Source organism: Colobus angolensis, unplaced genomic scaffold, assembly GCF_000951035.1.
Source record: "Colobus angolensis palliatus isolate OR3802 unplaced genomic scaffold, Cang.pa_1.0 Scaffold27, whole genome shotgun sequence".
NCBI classification, from domain to species: Eukaryota; Metazoa; Chordata; class Mammalia; order Primates; family Cercopithecidae; genus Colobus; species Colobus angolensis.
The window spans coordinates 15,173,324-15,195,357 of NW_012115932.1; the positions used below are offsets into that span (position 1 = coordinate 15,173,324).

At 36.6% G+C, this 22,034-nt stretch overlaps 1 protein-coding gene across 1 annotated transcript in view; it reads left to right on the top strand.

Moving 5' to 3' along the window:
- Positions 1–22,034, top strand: part of RANBP17 (RAN binding protein 17) — a 428,836-nt gene that overhangs the window by 315,319 nt on the left and 91,483 nt on the right. Inside the window, exons 19-20 of the mRNA XM_011947772.1 lie at positions 12,092–12,195; positions 17,933–18,021. Of these exons, the coding sequence (XP_011803162.1) occupies positions 12,092–12,195; positions 17,933–18,021 (193 nt within the window). The remainder of the gene's footprint in view (positions 1–12,091; positions 12,196–17,932; positions 18,022–22,034) is intronic.

Below are 22,034 nucleotides of genomic sequence, written 5' to 3' on the forward strand. Positions count from 1 at the left end.
TAGCCAGGATGGTCTCGATCTCCTGACCTCGTGATCCACCCGTCTCGGCCTCCCAAAGTGCTGGGATTACAGGTTTGAGCCACCGCGCCCGGCCAGTTATCTGTAAATTTAAAAAATAAAAATGCTAAATGTTGACTTTGGGTTGTAGCATGTAGGTAATTTTTTCTACTTCTGATCATTTGAATTTTTTTAGTGTATTCTTTTTATAATGGTAAAAATTAACTTATTTTTAAAATTTGTTACTAAAAAGCTGAAGTTAGTGAGAGGTATTTACAGATGGGCAGTACCTTAGGATGGGCACTTAAGCTTCTTTGTAGTGACTATGTTACTCTAGATTCCCATTTCTCATATTTGAATACTGCAAGTTAGACCAGTTATACACGAGAGGGTTCAGTCAGTGACAATATCATCCTTAGACAATATAGTACCAATAATACTTTTTTTGTTTATCTTGCAGTCTATTAATACATCAACTTAAATATGAATATTTAAAAACATGTTCATACAAACAGAAGAAAAATAATTTTATTTTGCACATAAAAGGCATTGAATTTTGAAATGGAAAGGGGACCACACCCCTCTATATTTCATGCTTTTTTCCCTGCTTTGCCACAGACTAAATCACCAGAAAGACAAACTGCCAAAAGTTGAGAGAAATGCAACTAGAATGATTAAAGAGCTTAGTGGGATTGATTTCTAAGGAAAGATTAAAAGAACCATGTATGTATAACTTGGCTAAGTGACATCCAGGGCTGGAAGCAAAGAGAACTGTCTATAAATATTTGAAGAGTGTAAACCAGGCATGCAAAACCCAATCATCTGCTACCTCAGGCAAGTGGGAGATGTAACGGTGTGACAGCTTTTCGTACCGCATCCTGGCCTATTTTACCTCTTGGCTGCTGTGTTGGAGAGAAGAGGAGCAGCCCAGACTGTGTCATTGTCCTTGACAATCATTTAGAAAGCACAGTGTGCTAAACTCTGCGGGCAAGACACAGATGAATCAGGCATACTGGGTCCTGGCCTCAAGGAGCTTATCTTCTCGCTTTCCCAGTTGTCCAAGCATTAAAGAGACCTCGAAACACTTGTCTGGACTTAATTTATTTCCCAGGCCTTAAAAATGCTCTTTTAATAACCCTGTCACACAGAGTGAAAGAAGTGAGGACACCAAAGTTAAAGAGAAGTATCTGGAGGAGAGTTTTTAAAACTAGGTACGTGTCACTCACATTTTCAGAACCTGGGAATGGAATGGGTTAACGTTTCCTTTTTGATATGGTCATCACAGATATGGAAACTGCTATGTATCTGTGGTAGGTTAAACAACAGGATAGCACTATCAGAGCCTGCACACAGCCCCAACTCTGTATTCACAGTACTACTGTACTTATTACTGCATTGATAATTGATATTCAGGATGATACCCAGAAAGACACTGCACACTTTTTGGAAAGCAGATTTGCTCTTATTTAGTATTGCTTAATGTAAACTATGAGATATGAGAAACTGAAATAAACACATTTAATTTAAATAATTGGATTTTATTAGTTTTCCCAGGATTTTATTCCTTTGAAATACTTAACCATAACAATGTAAAGAATAAATTCACGTTTTTAGTTCAAAGTTTTTTTTTTTTTTTTAATGTAAATATCTGTTGTTTTACAAACACGTTTTAGACACCTTGAGAGAAACAGAAAGAGATAGGCTATGGTGGAAGTGCTTGGTGCATGGTAGGTGCTGAATATAAGTCAGTTGAATCTGGATATAAAAAAATTTGAAATCATAGTAGCTACCCCCATAGAACTTCCACATGTTTGAAAAGAAACTCCTTCCTTATTTATCAGTAATTTTTACTTTTTAAAATAAATGTATATGATAAGCATCAAGTTATGATTAAGAGCATCAAGTATGATTTGTTGTATAAATTACCAGAGCTTCTTTCTCTTGTTAAAAACTAGAGTTGTTTCAATGAGAACACTTGGACACAGGAAGGGGAACATCACACACCAGGGCCTGTTGTGGGGTAAGGGGAGCAGGGAGGGATAGCATTAGGAGATATACCTAATGTAAATGATGAGTTAATGGGTGCAGCACACCAGCATGGCACATGTGTACATATGTAACAAACCATGTTGTGCACATGTACCCTAGAACTTAAAGTATAATAAAGAAGAAAAAAAAACACTACCGTTGTTCTTCTTCCCAAAATTATGTTGGGCATCTTCCCGGTATGGGTTACCTGTTTTATATTTTTCTAGCACCAGTCAAGGTCTTTACATTGCAGATGCTCAATGTTGAATGAATGACAAACAAGTATACAGTAACCAAGATACCATCATTGTGGCTCCTGGAATCAGCTCTGACTGCCAGGTTCTTTCTGGACGTAGCTCTGATCATTGGCCTCTCCAAGACAAAACAAATCAAGTGGCTGATTACTTTCACAAGTGATTAGCTACACTTGGCCACTCTTGTGCCCGATTAGTCTCTTGTTGCTGTCTGTTCAAAGTGTTACTACTTTATAGACGATGATTTGTTGAGCATTGTTGAACACAGTTTTTATTATTTGAAGCCTTGTCTCACAAACTAGGTTGACTGGAACATGGCTGTCAGAATTTCTGTGTATATGGCTTGATAGTTTTCTATTGTGTGTTCATTGTCATGGAAACAAGGAAGAAAAAGAATAGTGCTGTTGTCAAGAGCAGCATAGATTCATGTATTAAATGAAAAAAGTAAAAACATTAGATAATGAGAATCCTCCTCAAATTAAAAAAAAATGAAGACAAACTTTTTATATCACTGATTTTGGAGAGTGGGAGTGGGGATAAGAATCACATAGAAAAAAACACCTACTTTCTTGCAAAAGTGTCAGATGTGATTCTTGGATGGAAATACAAAACATTCTAATTGAATCCTACATAAATAAATTGAATATGTCTTGTGTATAAGCCATACACATTGGAGTGATTAAAAAGGGGGAAAGAAATTGGGTGTCACATTAATTGGTATTTACTTTGAAATGCATTTTGGTTTCTACTCAGTGATTTGCACTTTGTATGAATTTAATTAGATGCTATGTGCCCCAGGTTGTGTTTCAGATGAAAATGTAGGGGGTAGGGGTGGTTGGCAATAAACAGTTATACCGTTTTATCGGATTGCTTTAGCTAAACTAGACAAAATGTTCACTTGCATAAAAAACAGAATTGAAAGCATTTCATCATTAGAATGGTGGTGTTTCAAAACATGTGAGAGATGTTGGCAAGTTTTTTTTAGTGTTCCAAGAAATGATCAAAATGAATGCAGAAAATCCCTTCATGTGCAGAAAAAAATGGATGACAACCGTATGTGCGTGCATGTTAGCCCTTCTAAGAATCACTTAAAGTTCCCTAGGTTATTTAAAATTAACTTGGTCAATCTAATAAACTAAAGGAAAGATAGTATTACCCGAGCCAGTAAATGGAGACCCTCCAAGGAGCTATTCAGTATAAAATACTTGAATACATAAAAATCTTCTATTTTGTTTAATTTGAATGCAGGTGAATTTAGTTGGCAAATACTGAAGAGGGTAAGTGTGGCAAGGCGCTATGACAACACTTTTCATTTTGTGGAGAATCGAAATTATTCTTTGCAAATTCAGTTTTTACCAGCCGCAAATTTGAAAGTGCTCAGTGTCACCCATGGTTGATTTTTCTTGGACATTTCATGATTGCATCTTATGTTGTACTACTTAGAGGGGAAGCACGTGGATAGGATTTGAGTGAGCAGTGCATTCCTCGGGTATTTAAACTCTAAGAAGCAGCCATATTTTTAATTACTAGGGGGATACTAATATTAAAATGATGTTTATGGATGTAAAGAGTTCTATCTTTAGGGGTGAGGGTAGCACAGTATCCATATGCTTTGTCTTATAAGAGGTAATTGGCATCTGAAGATATCACTAGCTTAAATTTAAGAAATTTTAAATAACGAATGACTTGAATAACAAGGGAAGAGTATTCTAGAAATAGCTGCTAAAGATAAAAGTGAAAACACAGAGGAAGGAAATTTTTTCTTTTCTTTATTAATAATAGTTAACATTTTTAAAAAATATATAGTTTATAAACCACTTTAACAGGCGTTTATCCTTTTTGACCCTTACAACTGCCCACATTAAATAGGTATTATTCCATTGTTTATCTGTTAGAAAACTGAGGTTCAGAGGCCGAACGCGGTGGCTCGTGCCTGTAATCCCAGCACTTTGGGAGGCCAAGGTGGGCAGATCACGAGGTGAGGAGATCGAGACTATCCTGGCTAACACGGTGAAACCCTGTCTCTGCTAAAAATACAAAAAAATTAGCTGGGCATGGTAGTGGGCACCTGTAGTCCCAGCTACTTGGGAGGCTGAGGCAGGAGAATGGCGTGAATCCGGGAGGCGGAGCTTGCAGTGAGCCGAGATCCCACCACTGTACTCCAGCCTGGGCAACAGAGCGAGACTCCGTCTCAAAAAAAAAAAGGAAACTGAGGTTCAGAGAGATTAAATGACCTGCCCAAGGTCAGTCATGTAAGTAGTAGTCCTCTGACCATATATTTTCATCCACTTTCCTAAACTATTACTTCATCTTTTTCCTTGTCAACCAATTAAGAAATAAAACTGTTTCCTTCATTTTTATTTGAACTATTTGGTCCGAATGATTGATTTGGGGCTTGCAGGCAGTGAAAGAAAAGGAGAAAGGATTACTTCCTAAGCTTCTATGAAATAAACAGATAGATGCATGTTTATTGTTTGTGCTGTATTACAGTTTGATGGTCAGTGAAAATCAAATGTAGTTTTTAAAATTTGTTCTTATGTCAAATGATTGGCCAAAGCATATTTCTTCTCATGGATAAAGGAACACAGAGGTGGATATCTCAGGGAGGCTTAGCAAGTGAGGGGCTTGATCAGAAATAGCTGATAGAGCGGAAGAATACATCAGTGTATCAACTGTGTCCATGACTTGGCAGAGACTATCTGAAAAATAGACATGGGGGATGAGGGAGTGGGCAGTAAGGGGTAAAGAAGCAGCTGGAAAGACTTAAAATCTATAATGAGATAATTAAGACTAATTAGCTGGCCCTGTAGGCAGAAAGCAGCCCATTAAGTCCAGATCCAGTTTTAATAACTTACCTGGTTTTGAGGCTAGACAGTCCGGAGCACCCCAGGGAATGAAGTGTTTCATGGATGAGACTTCTAGGGTGGGATTCTTTGAAAATGGGTAGCTATAGTCTGCAGTGGGCAGTGTATTTTTTTTTCTGGGAACTAAAATAAACACTCTGGTTCCCTAGGGGGAAGAATTAAAGGCACCTCAGTTTTCTCATCTGTTAAATGGAGAAAACTACATAGAAGAGTTATCATGTGGTTTTAATAAGAAAGATATACAAAAGGGCCTAGAGCAATTCCTATCACAAAGCAAGTTCTTAGAAAATATTAAGAAACGTTTGTTGAGTGCACTATTAGAAGAAGCATTGACTGCTGCTGGGACCTCAAAATGAGGCAAGTTTGGTGCTCTTAATGCCATCTACTCTGCCCTCAATATTTAGGGCTATTATTTTCCTGTGGAAGCAAGATCTGATGACACTTCCCAACACATACCAAAATATCCTGCCCTGCCTGAAGCCACAAGTCATTTCAAACCTAGCTAGAACTCCTAGGCAATTTAGAGGGAAACTGAAATGAAAACCAAATTGTGGCCCAAGTTTCAGGGACCAGTTAAGCACATTTCTCCAAGTTTTACTGTAATATAACTTAGAAGTGGTATCTTAATGGAGCATTGGGAAATAGCAGATGATCTGGGCCTAGACCTGCAAGTCACCAACTCTTATGAGATCGGCCATTGTTACTTGATTTCGAAGGGACTATTTTCTTCACCCCGTGCCTGTGTCTCCTTGTTTATCTCTCCTCTTAATTTTCCTTAATTTGGACCAGAGCTTCATTACACCTACTTTCTTGCAAAAGTGTTGGATGTGATTCTTGGATGGAAATATAAAACCTTCTAATTGAACCCTACAAAAATAAATTAAATATGTCTTGTATATAAGCCATGCACATTGGAGTGATTAGAAAGGGGGAAAGAAATTGTCACATTAATTGGTATTAACTTTGAAATGCATTTTGGTTTCTACTCAGTGATTTGCACTTTGTATGAATTTAATTAGATGCTATGTGCCCCAGGTTGTATTTCAGATGAAAATGGGGGATAGGGGTGGTTGGCAATAAACCTGACCTTTACTGACTATATTGGTTTTCTGTTATTATTGCTGTAACAGATTACCACAAGGAAGTAGCTTAAACAATACTAATGTATTATTTTATAATCCTGGAGGTCGGATGTCGAAATGGGTCTCAGTGAGCTAAAATCAAGGTGTCAGCAGGGGTCTAAGGAAGAATCTGTTCTTTTGCCTTTTGCGGCTTCTAGAGACCACCTGCTTTCCTTGGCTCATGGCCTCCCTTTCTCCATCAGCATCAGGCCGAATCCTTCCCATGCTGCCATCTTTGTGGTTCTCCAACTTCTGCTTCTCTTTTCCACTGTTAAGGACTCTTGTGATTACATTGGACCCACCTGGGTAATCCAGAATACTTTTCTGTTTTAAAGTCAGTTTATTAGCAACCTTAATTTCCCTTTATCATATAACCTAATATATTCACAGGTTCCAAGAATTAGAATGGATGTCTTTGAGAGGGTAATTATTCTGTATTCTACCTGCCATATTGGTTTATCACAATTGCCAAAGTGTTTCACACAGTACTTATACAGTAAATCCTCAGTAACTGTTGGCTACCATCATTTACAGTTACCATATCATTTCTATTACTTGCTTCTCCTTGCCCACTTCCGCCAACTCCCCAGTAATCCAGCTGCTATTTGCATTCAAATTTAAGGAAATGAGAAGTTTCACTGTTTTGTATACACTTCAGAGGGGGAGCAAACCCAGATTTTTGTTGTCGGTGTTATTGTTTTAGATTCACATGCCATAAAATTCACTTTTGTAAAGTACATAATTCACTGGTATTTAGTATATTCAGAATATTCATAAAATTGTGCAGCCATAACCATTATCTAATTCTGCAACATTTTCATCACCCCCAAAAAACCCTGTACCGTTAAGTAATCGCTCCTCTTCTCCCCTCCCCCAAACCCTGGAAACCACTAATCTGTTTCCTGTCTCTATGGATTTGCCTATTCTGGGCATTAATATAAATGGAATCATACAGTTTGTGGCCTCTGTATCTGGCCTCTTTCACTTAGCATGTTTTCAAGGCGCATTCATGTTTTGGCATGTATTAATACTTTGTTCCTTTTTATGGCTAAATAATATTCCATAGTGGATGTACCACATTTTGTTTAGCCATTCATCAGTTGATGAACATTTGAGTTTTTTCTACCTTTGGTTATTATGAAATAATACAGCTGTGAGCATTTGCATACAACTTTTTGTGTGGACATGTATATTCAGTTTTCTTGGGTAAATACCTAGAAGTGAAATTGATGAGTCAACTGGCAACTCAAACTTTTTGAGTAACTGCCAAACCGTTTTCCACAGTGACTACACCATATTACATTGGTTGTACCATTTTACATTTCCACCGATGGAGGTTTTAAATTGTACAAAATAATAAATGAAATGTCCTACAAATAAAGTATCTGTCAGCCAACATACTTAAACAGTTACTCTTACATTTTAATGTGATGTCTCTGAAGGAAACAAAATGTTTAGAACTTACAAAATGAATAACTTTCTGTTTAAACATTCTCAGAGGCACAGTGGAGGTGATTAGCTTTGGGTTTTACCTAAAAGCTAAGAAATTTACAATTTTTATCTATGCATGACTGAGAACTTACAATGTTATATTCACATTTACTTTCCCTGATGGCAGTGAAAATATTAATCTATAAATTGGCACTTTACCTTCAAATCATATTGGTTTCTGGACCTTTGTCTTATTAAGAAAAAAACTAACATCTTCAATTATTATTCATAAAATAATCATATATACATTTGGAACACTAAATATATGACTGCATACTTGAATGTGAAGTTGTAAGAGAGTGAGCTCATGTTTTCTCCTTTTGCATCAGAAATAGTAAATGATACCTGTATGGTAATACAGATTAGAAAAAGTCTCTAATAGTAATGTTGTATAAAGTTGTCTGCATGATGTAAACAAAAATATCCAGTTCTCCAGCTTTGATGGCACAGCATATCACGTTGCAAGAGCAGGAACAGTGCTAACTAAAACAGTAAACATTTTTATAGTATAATGCACCAGTGTCTTATATTTGCCTACTTTAAACCCAAGTGATTGTCTAGGAATTCCATTTTCCTCACCAGAACCAAGCTGGCTGATCTTCACTCTCTTCTGACTTTATGCAGCTCCAAATTCAGGACTCTGTGACAATAACATTAGTCCCCATCTCTGATGTCTTCCACCTTATCAGAGACCTGGAAAAGTATGAGCTTGGAAGTAAAGCAGACATGGTTGGGAATCCTGGCTGACATTTACCAGCTGGAGGAGGTTGGGCAGGCTACCTAATTCCTTTGAGTCTCTCTGTTCACATGTAAAATGAAGAAAATCATACAACTTCATGAGATTGTTCTGACCATTATTGACTTGCAACAGTACTTTGAAAACAGTAAGAGCCACATAAGTGTTTTTTAAGCAAATAAAGTACCAAATCCATTGCCTGCATGAGAACTCAAGGAATAACAGTGTTATTCAGTCACTCCACAAATGTTTCTTGAGTGCTAGACCCCATTCAAGGCACTGGGGATCCTCTATGATGGAAATAGAACAAGTTCCTTCCCAAGGAGCTTACATCCTAATAGAGAGGATAAACAACGAATGAATAAATATGTCAATGCATAGCCAGTATAGTAAGTCCCATAAGAAAAGTAAAGCAGGTTATGGGGTTGGAAAGTGATGTAGGGGGAGGGGGAACTGTGGGTAGGATTTTAGATAGAGTGGTCAGGGAAGGCCTCTCTGAGGAAGTGAGAGTTAAGCAGAATTGCTGCTCACATTACTGCGTTTATAGTATTTGCTCCTTGACTTCTCCCTGCACATTTTGGTGGCTTGTCTCTTGTGCTCCTGGTATTCCTGTTTGCTTTAAAATTTGAATGGAGAAAGAGATGGAATCAGGAAGTTTTTTTTATCTGTAGCTTAGAATATTAAGTTAGGAGTTGAAATGTTAAAAGTCTGAATTTGTCTTTTTTCTGAATAAGCATCCTTACCTTGGAAAACTTTGTTCCCAAAGGAAAGGCACTGGGCTGGCAATCTTGCAGTTATACTTTTCTTGATTACCATAATCACCTCTCTAAGTCCATGTTAGACTCAAGACAACAATAGTGCTAATGGATGTCACTTATTAAGTACCAGACACTGAGCAAGGTGGGGGGCGGGGGAGCGGTTACAGATGTTTTGTCATTTACTTAATTCTGATGGCTAACTTTATGAAGTAAATATTATGTCTCTTAATTACAGGTGAGCACACTAAGGCTTTGATGAGTGAAGTGACTTTACCCAAAACCAGACAGCTAATAGTAGCAGAACCAGGGTTCAAGCTTAGATAAACTTTTTTCTTTTTTTTAAGAGATGAGATCTCACTGTGTTGCCCAGGTTGGTCTCAAACTGCTGGACCCAAGGGGTCCTTCTACCCCACCTCCCAAGTAGGCAGGATTATAAGCATTCACCACTGCTCCAGCTCAGCTTAGATAAACTTCGTGATTTCAAAGCATCCATTCTTTATAGCACCATCATCTGCCTGCAGTGATAATTTCCACTGTTCTCATTAATAACTCCATGTTTAGAAAATACTTTATCTTAGAAGAGTAAGATTACATGGCTTAAGTATAATGTACATATATTTTATGTATTTAGGATTTGATAATGTATATTTCAATTGTTTATTGTATTATTCTATGTCAGGTGTTAAGAAAATAAAGACATTCTAAAATTCACCTTTATTGAGAAATTACTTTTTATCTAAACACAGTATTTCCCTAATAATGCCAGGCTCTATTCTGTGCTAATACTGTAATACTAGTACCGCCACTACTATATATTGAGCGTCTTCTGTTTTCCATATAACATTTAATCTTCACAGTGACCCTCGAAGATAAGTATTTTTATACTTATTTTATAGATGAAGAAACTGAGACTCAGAGTAATTAGTAAAATATCCGAAGTTAAATAATATATGGTGGAGTCAGACACCTGGGCCTGTTTACTGCAGAGCTCTACATCATTCTCCTTCACCGAGAAACACAAAGATACAGTCTCAGCGCTGTAGAAGCTAATCTGAAGATACTATCAGCGTAAGCTAGTAGAGCTGATAATTCACATGTATACTTTATAAATGTTATCTCATTTAGTTCCCACAGTAACCCTGATCAAATGGTAGTTGTGGTATAATGTAGGTGATATTATTATTGCTATTATTAGATATGCGCTTAAATATCTGCAATTCAAGGCAGACTGGTACGATGGTTAAGAGCTAGGCAAAATGCTATGGGAATCCAAAGGGAGAAGGGAGATAACTTGATTGGGAGTTAGGAAAGCTTAGCTTGGACATTGGGAAAGATATTATTTCACCTGGGCCTTGAAAAATAACATCTGTATGGGTCTGTGTTGTCACCAGTTAACAGAGAAGAGGAGTCACTTGGTCACATAGCCGGTTGACAGAGAAGAGATTCTAATTTGGTCTGCCTTGCTCTTCACTCAGGACACTGACCTTCGTTTAGAACAGCACACCAGTAAAGATTAGTTAGCCTTTTGGCATCTGTTTGTAACAAAGCTAAGTCCACGATTCTGTTGTACTCCTGAAAAAATGCGAAGTTGAAGGAAAGAGATAAATCACAGAAGATCAGAGTCAACCAGATCAGCCATTCCTTAAGAGTCAAAGGATCTTGATCCTGCCAGGACCTCCGTTTCTTTGTCTGAACAATGACTATAGGCCAGTGTTTTTCAAACATTCGCAGGCATCTGAATCATCTGGAGAGCCTATTAAAACAAAATTGCTGGGACCCACCCCCAGAGTTTCTGATTCAGTGGATTGGGATGGAACCTGGGCATTTACATCTAACAAGTTCACAAGTGATGTTGATGCTGCTAGGTCAAGGACCAAACTTTGAGGACCTTCTCTGAGAGCTCATTTCCTCTCTCATACTCTATTTAAAAACTCTACTAATAGCGTAGAAATTAGGCAGTCTGAACCATGTTGTTCCACCTCCAACTAAGTATTCCACCTTAAGCAAGACACTTAATCTTTCTCTGCCTGTTTCTTAAGTAGAATGCAGCTCATAGCTCCCTGTGACTTAGGACGAATAAGTGGATTCAATCTCTCATTTAAAAGAAACCCCTTTTGAAAAAGGATACTATATAAATTATCAGTTGTGCATGTCCACGTGTGAAGTGAAGATTCTGCTTTTACAGAATCCTTGAGGAAACTTCAGTCTACCTTTAAAGTAAAAAGTTAATAGGAAATGTCTCTTTTCCCGCTTCTCTATTTAAAAAAAAAGGAAGCTTAGTGTGAGAAGAAATGTACCCATGAAGAATGTATTTAAAATCCAAATGACCCATAAGGACCCCATCCTTTTTGGCAGATAAAAGTTTCCCTGCCATTTATTTAATAAATTAATTAAAAAGAACATAAATAAAAAGGAATAATAACTTAGAGCTATCTGGGCACCTGAGTCTATAAGCCTTTAGGGCCTTGGCACCCAAAGAGAAGGGGGAAAAAACACTGCATCTCTGAGGCTTTGAAAGTGGCCTTCCTTGAGGCATTAGAGAAGCTCTAGGGGCCCTAGGAGCTAAAGGACTGAGATGCCTGGGGCATGAGTCTATTAGATCCACTAAAGAACCAGGGAAAAAAAATGGCTGGTAAGTAATTTTGCTATTTCATTTGGTGCAAAAGAGAAGGCAAAACACCAGAATATTCAGTGAGCAAAAGTACAAAATGTGGCATGGATGTGAATGCAGGCTGACCCCTTCTTGGGAATATTTCTAAGCCTAAATGAAGCGCTCAATACTGAGGACAATGTACAATTCTATGCATTTTAAACCATAGTGACCCTTTTGTTTCTCTGATAGGCGAAGATGAGGATGAATTTGAGAATTTCATGCTGCCTCTTACAGTTGCTTTTGAAACAGTATTACAAATATTCAACAACAACTTTAAACAAGAAGACGTAAAGGTGGGTTTGTTTCCAAATATGAGGAATGACAGTTTTGTTTTTTCTAGGATATCTAGATCCAGAAAAGGGCTTTGCATATCTGTGTGTGCTCTTTGCCTCCTCAGACCTGCTTTCCCAATTGCATGTCTTTAATTTTTACTTTTATTTAAGCATTTTTCTAGTTTCTTATGCAAATGAACTTTGAGGTCAGCAAATAGTTTTGGACAGTCAGTTCATGATTAGATGACATAGATTTGTCTCCTCTGGCAGTTACTATCTTTAATAGGATATTTCTTGTGGGTACACCACTTTAAACACCCCTATTCCCTCATCTGTCCTGCACTGTTACGTTTCAACGTATCTATATAGAGGAATGCACAAACATACACATACTAAAACACTACATCTCTAAATTTTTTTTAAACAAGAATTTATATAAATCAAGACTTTATTAAATGGCTAGGCATATATGTATAAATAGGAACTGGTCTTGAAGTATTGCATTCTTAAACGGAACAAAGTGATTAGGATAACTGATAGCTAAATAAGGTTTTTATGTGCCTGTGGGAGCCATATTAGGATTGATTTGACAAGTCAGTTCAGCTGTGGCAACAGTCATAATATCTAAGACAACATTATGTTTTATTAGTAAAATCCTTAAATGTAGCAAGCTGTCTATGACAAAACAGCCCCATATTTTAAGGTGGGGGATGGGAAGCACAAGTTTTGCTAAATAGAAATAGTATCTTCTGAAATTACAATGTATCAGGGCAATATTAAATAAATTGACAATGATTATTATCTTTAACAGACTAATAAATGCACTCCAGAGAATGTAGACACCTTTGTTGGTGATAATTGAGTCATATATTTCATAGTTACTTGAAATATGTTAGAAATATTAACCATCTTTTGCATAGCATCTCGTCACCAAAAAAAAAAAAAAAAAACTAGCAATAAGAAGCCAAATAGAAAAATGATGGCCTTTGATAATTATCTTTATGTAATTCTTCTACCAAAAAATAATCAGCCAAATGCTATACCTCTTAATTTAAAAGAATTTTTGAAATTAATGTTTATCAGCATGCTATAGTTATAGAATTTTAAAACCAAAAAAAGGATCTTACAGATTCCCTTTGTGTTTATATTCTTCCTGAAATTCATCAGCAGAGTTTCCACTCAGGTTAGCTGTATCTTTTAGATGTCTTCCAAATATTTTCAGTGACCAACAAAATCTTTGCAGCTTTTAGGTTGCTATTTCTGCACTTTATCAAAAAGAAGCAGAGAAGTTGAAAAACATCATCTTTATAAAAATTACATCTGTCTCATCTGAAGATTTCATTATATTCCAAGACCATTTTGTTGTAATCCCATCTAGTTTGATAGAAACCATCTTCCTAGACTCATTTTTAATGGAGTTCCAGTGATATATCCCTAAACCAGCAAGTTCTTAACGACCCTGGAAAGTGACTGCTTGATTACACTTTAACGGTATTTGCAAATAAAATCACAAGTAATTAAAGGGAAATCTCCAGGCTTTTGAGCAAGTTTGATGCATGATAACTGCCTGATTCAGCTTCATCTAGAGTAATGCTGTGTAGGCAACAGCTACTGAGATCAATAGCAACGTAATGATAGTGGCAGAATTAAGTGAGTAACCTGAGAACTGTGCCTCAGAATGCATGCAGCTGCCACGAACCAAGGCCACACAGTGCACTCCGTGCTTCCGTCCTAAATGTTCATCAAAAGACGCCCTGCAGGAAAATGGAGTTAGATGCTCTTTATTGCTGATCGTGTCTCTTGCCACATTTATCAGGGAAATTGGATTAGCAGTTGGCAGCTGCAGGTAGACAAGATTCTGCAGTGATTAAATATGCAGCTTGGCTGCATTTGTTGTGACAGACCTTTAGTAAATTCTACTGTAAGCACCATCTGTCTAATTTGTATAAAGAAAACTTGGTGCTTTAAGCTACCGATAAAAAACTAAATCTGTTGCTTTATCATAAACAAAACTTTTGCACTAAATGCTTTTAAATGTAATTTATTAGGTTAAGGCTATTTTTCTATCATGATGAATAAATAATACGTGCAAAAGTGCTTTCAGGTACTTCATTCTGCAAGTACTAGAGATAAAAACATTTCTGTTTTGTTCTTCAATAAAGTATTTAGTATTCCAATCCACAGGAGGTGATGCTGTTAAAATATCTCTATGAAAATGCCGCAGGACTGCCAAACTCATTTAATTTGCAACTCTTACCAGGATTTTCTAACTCCCTATTTATAGATATTTTCAAATGCAGATTTCAGGATAAACTTAAACATTAAGGACGTGTGTTGCCAAATTGAAATATAGTTGTGAGGGGAGGAAATGCAGCAAAAGTCTTGAATTTATAGCTTTATTTTCTTACTTACTCTTAACAAAATTGAAGAAAACATTGAAATTTTGTCTTGGGTTTTTCTCTTCAAAGTAAAGGGGAAGAGGAAAAAACACTCTGACAAATCCTAGCTTTAGAGTATTCTTTCAAAACATGTGTTTCCCCCTATAATTGTGTCCATGGTAAAATATAGTCCAGTACTCCCCTGACTCATGCATCGTTTTTGATTTGGTCATGACATCATCAGTTTCAAGGAAAATGAATGAAAACTTCTCAGAGAAAGAGGAGCAGTTAAATAGGAACCTGCTATCTTTAGTCCTTTCGTAAAAACTCCACAATGTTAAATTATTTAAAATCCTTGATTTTCAGCATGCGCACATTAAAAGTTTTTGCACTAAGTGCCAAATGTTGCAAACAGCACTTTAACAGAATGATTTTGCTTTGATCCCTGTAGCAGTTCCTGAATAATTTATCACAGGTTATTGCCTTAATTCTGGAGAGGGATAGAGCAATAAAGGCAGATGAAAACACTCCAGTTGAAACACCTTGGGGCCTGCTCATTCCTCTGACACGGCTCTTTTGTTGGAACTATTTAGAGGTTATTAAGATGTGTCTTCAGAATTAAGAGTATGCTGTAAGGATGAAGACAGCCATCTTAATTCTAAAGACAAAGCACAATGACCCTTCACCTTCTTTTTCTTTGTTGTTATTATATAGTAGAATTATGAGGATAATATTATAGCCGCCCCCAGTAGTGCCACTACAGTAAAGGGTCTGTCAGACTTTCCATTAGAAACCCTGTTTTGGGGGTCAGGGTGGAAGGAGCCTCGTTTCAGCTGTTTCCCAGCCCATTTGTCTCACACTTGGCACACAGACAACTGTTCACCATGCAGCAGACTGAAGAACTCAGCAGTTACTCCCTAACTATCCAAAAAGGAATCCATACAGTTAGATCCCCAGACATATCCCACTCCCCAAAACAACCTCACTAAAAATACAAGAGCCTCTCATTCTTCAGATCAGTCTTGTGTTGACCAACTGTAAGAGAAAGGCAACTTGTAAAATAAAACTCTTTGCACTATTTTAAATGAGATGGTAAACTGTAGCTCCTCCGTTCCTCAAATTCAATAAGATCACCTCTCACTCTCAAATTACTTAGTAGGCTGGTTGAGCTCTTAGTTAACAGCTTTTCTTTTTAGTATCAGGGCTGGATATGTTTTGGCTGTTAAGAAAACACTCTCTTTAGTGTTGTTTGTGTATCCACATAGATTATTACAATATTATCTGCTGCTTTGAGATAAAATATATTGTTTGAGCATAAGAAAGCTATTTCTTATTAACACTGAATTTTTCTGTTCAGTTGAATTCATTTAAAACATTATTATATGCTTCCTCTGTAGTAACATTTTCTAGAATGATACATAGATATAATTTCATAGCCACATTTTGCCACTTAAAAAAAAAAAAGCCCATAGATTTGAGTTCTATAGACCACTTCTATTAATTTGACATCGTTTAAGGCATGAAAAAATTGTGATAAAATAAAAGTTAATCTTTTTGTATAACGAGGATAGTATAAAATATTTCAAGAGCCCCTTATACTAGACACAAAGAAAGTAAAACTCATGGTTCTTGTTGACTAATTTAGATTTAAATGGTAGATATCTCATGTGTATGTGGAAGCTTAAAATTTTTTGAAGCATAGCCTGAAACTTATAAGTGTACCTAATAAAAATAGAACAGAAAACCTACTTTAATAGAAAGATTGCAAAGCCAAAGAGTCAGAATAGAAAAGTTTGAAGAAGGCTTCTTAGAAGATGTGTTTTGTTGTGGAGGCTGCCAGGAATGTGAAAAGCTGAGAAAGAGAGGAACAGACTCCAGGTGGTGAGAAAAGGCTATATAAAAAGGCAAAATGTTTAAAAACAAATGACAGGTTACATGAGGGAGCTACAAGGAGGCCAGCTGGTTATAGAAAAACAAGAACTGGTGTGTATGAGGAAAAAAAGGAGTAAGTCATTTAATGGAGCAGAAACAAAAATTCAGTTTTCAAGATTCAGAAATTCAGATAACCATCATTCTGTGAACTATTAGACGGTATAGAAACTGAATATTCCTATAAATAACATCCAGTTATATTGAGTCACCTCTTAGGCAGAAAGAAAGGAGAGGATGAGAAATCCTAGATACTTCTGAGAGTTAAACTATTATTTGCTACTTTGAAATTAAATTAATTAAATCAACCATTAAGATTAGGGTCAGGATTCACTGTTTGCTTAATAATAATTTGAACTCCTTCCTAAAGAGGTTTTCATTTATTACCAAAGTGTGAGTAAAGAGAAAATCTGGTAGAAAAAAAAGTTCAGAGAGCATTTTCTAGCTGAGTATTTGCAATGAAACAGTATCTTTGGAAGTCACAGTTGTATATCTCAATTATCCCACCCCCTTGTTTTGTAATTATGTTTATTTGTGCTCTTTGTTCCAACATTCTAGCATCTGTTCATGGGTTTTCTTTTTCTCTTCCCAAGCATCAACCTAAGGACAGCTTAATTAAGAGTCCAGAGTACGAGTCAGATCTCTTCTCTTCAAGAGTCACGTTTTTGGTTTTTTTCTCTAAAACTAAATATTTATGGAACATTTACTGTGTATCAGGCTCTGCTAGGCATTTTCACATGAATTTATCACATTTATTTGTCACAGTGCTTCTGTGAGAAATACATTATTAGCCCCTTTTATAGATGACAAAAGTGAGCCTGATAAATTGCCTTGCCCTAAGTCTTAAAGCTGGGATTCAAATTCAAGTCTTATGACATCAAATACAGAACTCTTTTCCTTACATCTTCCTCACTTGGGGAATGTGACTGCCATTCTGCGTATATCATAGTACCAGTAGGTCACTTGGCCAGTTTTATTTTGTCCTAAAGTTATTAAGGATATTCATTAGGAATTTTTAAATGCCAGTGCCTTTCTAGAATAGACTCTAAATTATGTTCTGGGACCGATTGCATGCAAGCCGATGTTCAAGATTTGCTGTTATTAAATAATGGCTAGACCCTGTATATATCTGTTTTGTGTAATTATCAATCCTGATCTTTTTTTTCTGATTTGGCATTATTCAGAAACAAAGTATATTAAGACTCTTAAATGCTTAGCTACGCTACTGGAATTATGACTTAGCTAAATTTATAAGAAGTAAAGTGGAGTTATCAGCGGATTTGATGGTCTGTTTGTTTAAAGAATCTATGCTTTTCTATAGAAAGAGGTCTGAAGGAGACATTTTAGCTAATGAATCAAAATCAGATATGTGGTCATTATTGCCTGATTATTACTCCATCTGCTCTGCGCTAACGTGAAAATCAATTACTGTGTCTCTTTCCCACTGACAGCGTATGTTGATCGGGCTGGCAAGAGATCTTCGAGGGATTGCCTTTGCACTGAACACAAAGACCAGCTACACCATGCTGTTTGACTGGATGTATCCTTATTACACTGTGACAATACCAGCTCTGTGCACAGAGGGATGCCAGGCCCCTCGCTTTCGTTTAATAGTATGGCACAGTAGGGAAGAGGAAACAAAGCTAAATGAACTAATGTGTAATCAGCTAAAAATTACAGCACAGTGGCAGCAGAGCAGATAACTGAGCACAGTATTTGGAGACCCAGCTCAGAGAGGTCACTTTTTTGGTGCCGTTAAATATTGATAACTTAAAAATGACTTCCCCCAAATGATTGTTTATGTTGGAGTTGAAGGGATAATCTGGCTAACATCTTTAGGGATCAATGAATCCTAGCATTTGACATTTTTGAGGGGAGATTTGAATCTCCATCTCAATTAGCAAGGCCGGGAAGATCATTTTATCTCTTCAAGGCCTAACTCATCCTGCCACAGTTTTTCATTATCATGAAAATAATTAATGGACATGAAAAGGGGAAAATAAATAGTCAAGATTTGTCATTTGGTGTAAATTTTGAATTGGCCTTTGCCAAGGGTTAGTACAGACAGGGAAAAAAAAAAATCCCCCACAGAAACACCTTATCATGTAAGAGTTAAAAGAGCACAGACTTTGGTGATAAAATCCCAGCTCTTCATTTACTGTGTTGTGAACCTTGGCAAGTCATTTCACCTGTCTTGGTTTTCTCATTTGAAAACAGATATAATTCAGCATCATGATATATTGTAACCATTAAAATAGATAAAGTATACTCTGTATAATGTCTGGCACATTTTTAGTAGTTGTAAATGGTCATTAATATTATTCTAATAGTATTGTATGACTAATCTTTGATCCCAACAGGAAGTGATATTGTATGCAAGTCATGTAAGTGTCATATAATGCTTTCATGTCTTTTATACATGAAACCATCAGAGCATGTGAAAAAAATTGTATAATCTCAAAGCTGATTTACTTTTTAATCTAAACTATTTCTCAGTTGCTTTGCTTAAACCCTTCTTATCCAAAGTTTCCTGTAAATTAAATTGCAATGGAAGCTTCTTAAAGGTAACTTTCAACTACTATGCCACAGTTATGGCCAAAAATATAACTAACGGGATCTAGGCATGTTTTAGGAAGAACTCTACATATTATAAAAATTTTTAAACATTAATTTGATACTGATGTATCTTTTATTATTATTAAAATATACTTCATCAGATTTATGTACCCAGAGAAGGGTTACAGATAAAATTTTTATGTCATTGAGTAATCATGCACATGGTTTGTATCTACATATAATATGTATAGAGATTATGAAATTTCAACATGGAAAGTCTTAAAATTCTCTTAATGACAGTTAAACTGGAATTATATATGACCCTTTCATTTCTGCCTTTTTTTTAATTTTTAAGAGAGAGGGGCTTGTGTGTTGCTCAGGCTGGACTCAAAACTCTTGGGCTCAAGCGATCCTCCTACCTCAGCCTCCCGACTAGCTGGGACTGTGGGACTACAGGTGTGCTCCAGGGCACCCAGCTTGACTTTTTTATTTCTCTAAACATAAAGAGCAACTCTCAAAATCAAAATTTTCATTATTTGAAAAATAATAAAAGTCTACTTTGGGCACTGTAATATCGATGGTGATCTTGAAACCAGTCTACAACTCTAGGCTATCTAGTGATTAACATTTCATGTTTTTCTCTTCAACTATTTCAACCAAGAGTCAAGATCAGAAACCTTCCCCTCAGTGTCAAAGAAGAACTACCTGCCATAACTGATACGGCCCAAAATTTAGAGAAGATACTGTATTGTTTTCCATTTCCTTATTTAGCTCCTTTTGGGGGTAGCAGGGGAACCCTTCTGAAATGAAACTTTTGTCCAGCAGATGGCAGAAAATAGCAAACGGAAAATCTTGGGACTTAATGTTCTGTTTTGAACTAGAAACCTTTGTCTCCTCCATTTGACCATAGATATTGAAGCTCTCAGGGTCAGGGGCGGAGAGAAGTGTCAGTTATGCCGGAAGCTGTGTTAGATTGCCAAATGGGGTGGTTTGGTACTGGCGTTGCTTATAATAATTGAGTTTCAGTAGCAAATCAGCTTCCTTGGGAAAAGGCTAGGGGCTTTTCATAATTGTATTGACAACAAAATGAATATGATAAATGGTGTTCATTCAGTTGAGACAAGATTTATAGTTTTCCTTTGGGCGAGGGATGAAGAGCAAATATTTATAATAATAGTAAAATTTGTTTAAAAGTTATATTATTTGATAATTCAAAAAGCTTTATTAAAATATTTTGAAATACTTTAAGCAGTTTCAGGTGATAAAGTACAGATTCTTTTCAAAGTATTCAAGTAATGCAAAAATGAATAAGTATGATTTAAAAAATGCCATGGATATGAAAGTCATTTATTCTTCCTGAAATATTGATATGTCAAACCGTCAGTGATGATTTTCACATTACTGCTGGGGAAAGTTTATTTGCCTTTTATCCACATAAATGTGTGTTCTTTAATTTGTTATACAATCTTTAGCATGCAGAAGAAACATCCTGTAAGAGCACATGTCATCTTAAAGTCAAAATGCATTTTATTTATGGCGATTATTTGATAAAATGCTATTTTAGTGGTTAGCTATTTAATTCAAAAACATTTCTATAAACACTGACTGCATTAACTGCCACACAAACTACATTGCTTTTCACTCTGTCCTTCCAAAACTAAATTGCCTGAAACTACACAGCAACCATCTTGATAAATGGTTTCCAGGGCTGGAGAATTGAAAGAGGATCATTGACATACTTCTTTGCCCCTGTGATGGGAATGCAACAATAAGAAAACACCTTATCTTGCAGTGCATCTAATCTCCTTCTTTAAAATTTTCCTAGATCATACTTAAACTGAAGTATCAAAAATCCAGACAGAAGTTGGGAAAAAAATTAAGAATCTGTATGACATTATTTCCTCACATGCAGTCTTTTAACTGTTAAAGTCTGATTATTGAGCTCACTGATTTTTAGTCAGGAAGTCAGTCCTGTTATACAATGGCAAGGCAAGATAACAAGATACATAGAAGAGATACAAACTTCAGAATAGGACAGTCCTAGATTCCAGTCCTGGATTCACCACTTAAACTGTGGGTCTCGAGTAAGCTACTTAATATCCCGGAATGACATGCCTGTAATCCCAGCACTTTGGGAGGCGAGGCGGGCGGATCACGAGGTCAGGAGATGGAGACCATCCTGGCTAACACAGTGAAACCCCGTCTGTACTAGAAAATACAAAAAATTAGCTGGGCGTGGTGGTGGGCGCCTGTAGTCCCAGCTACTTAGGAGGCTGAGGCAGGAGAATGGCGTGAACCCGGGAGGCAGAGCTTGCAGTGAGTGGAGATCATGCCACTGCACTCCAGCCTGGGTGACAGAGTGAGACTCTGTCTCAAAAAAAAAAAAAAAAAATCCCAGAATCACAATTTTGCTTTCCATAGAACAAGACTAATAATACCTAGCTCACAGGTATGTTGTTAAGAAGTGTCATGATTCTGTGATTAGTAAAGGGCCCAGTACAGTGGCTGTCATAAAGTAAATACTCTACAGCTGCTGTTAGTTCTTTTCCCTGATACATAATGAGACAAAGGAATCCCATTTGCTCACTTATTCAGCAAAGTGGGCTAAGGGCTGTGCTAGGTTCATGAGGAATATAGATCTGACCCCAAACAAAGTCAGTTTCTTATTTACATAAATTACTATAATCAAATATAGAAAGTGCTAAGAGCCATAACAAAGATACAAACAGGACAGTGAGTGCATTTAGCTGGGGAATCAGAAAGCACTCTGGAAAGGTGAAGGTGTTTCCTTGGGTCTTACCAAATAAGTAGGATTGGACCATATGGAAATAGTAAGAAATACAGGTTTTCGATTGGTCTAGGGATCAGGTTGAGGGAGTCAGTAGCAAAGATGTTTTGTTACAGATACTATTCGTTTCATGGTTGGAAATGTAGTTTGTTTGGGACTCTTGAATATCAGTCTAAGGAATTTAGACCCTTATTCCATAGGTAGTATAA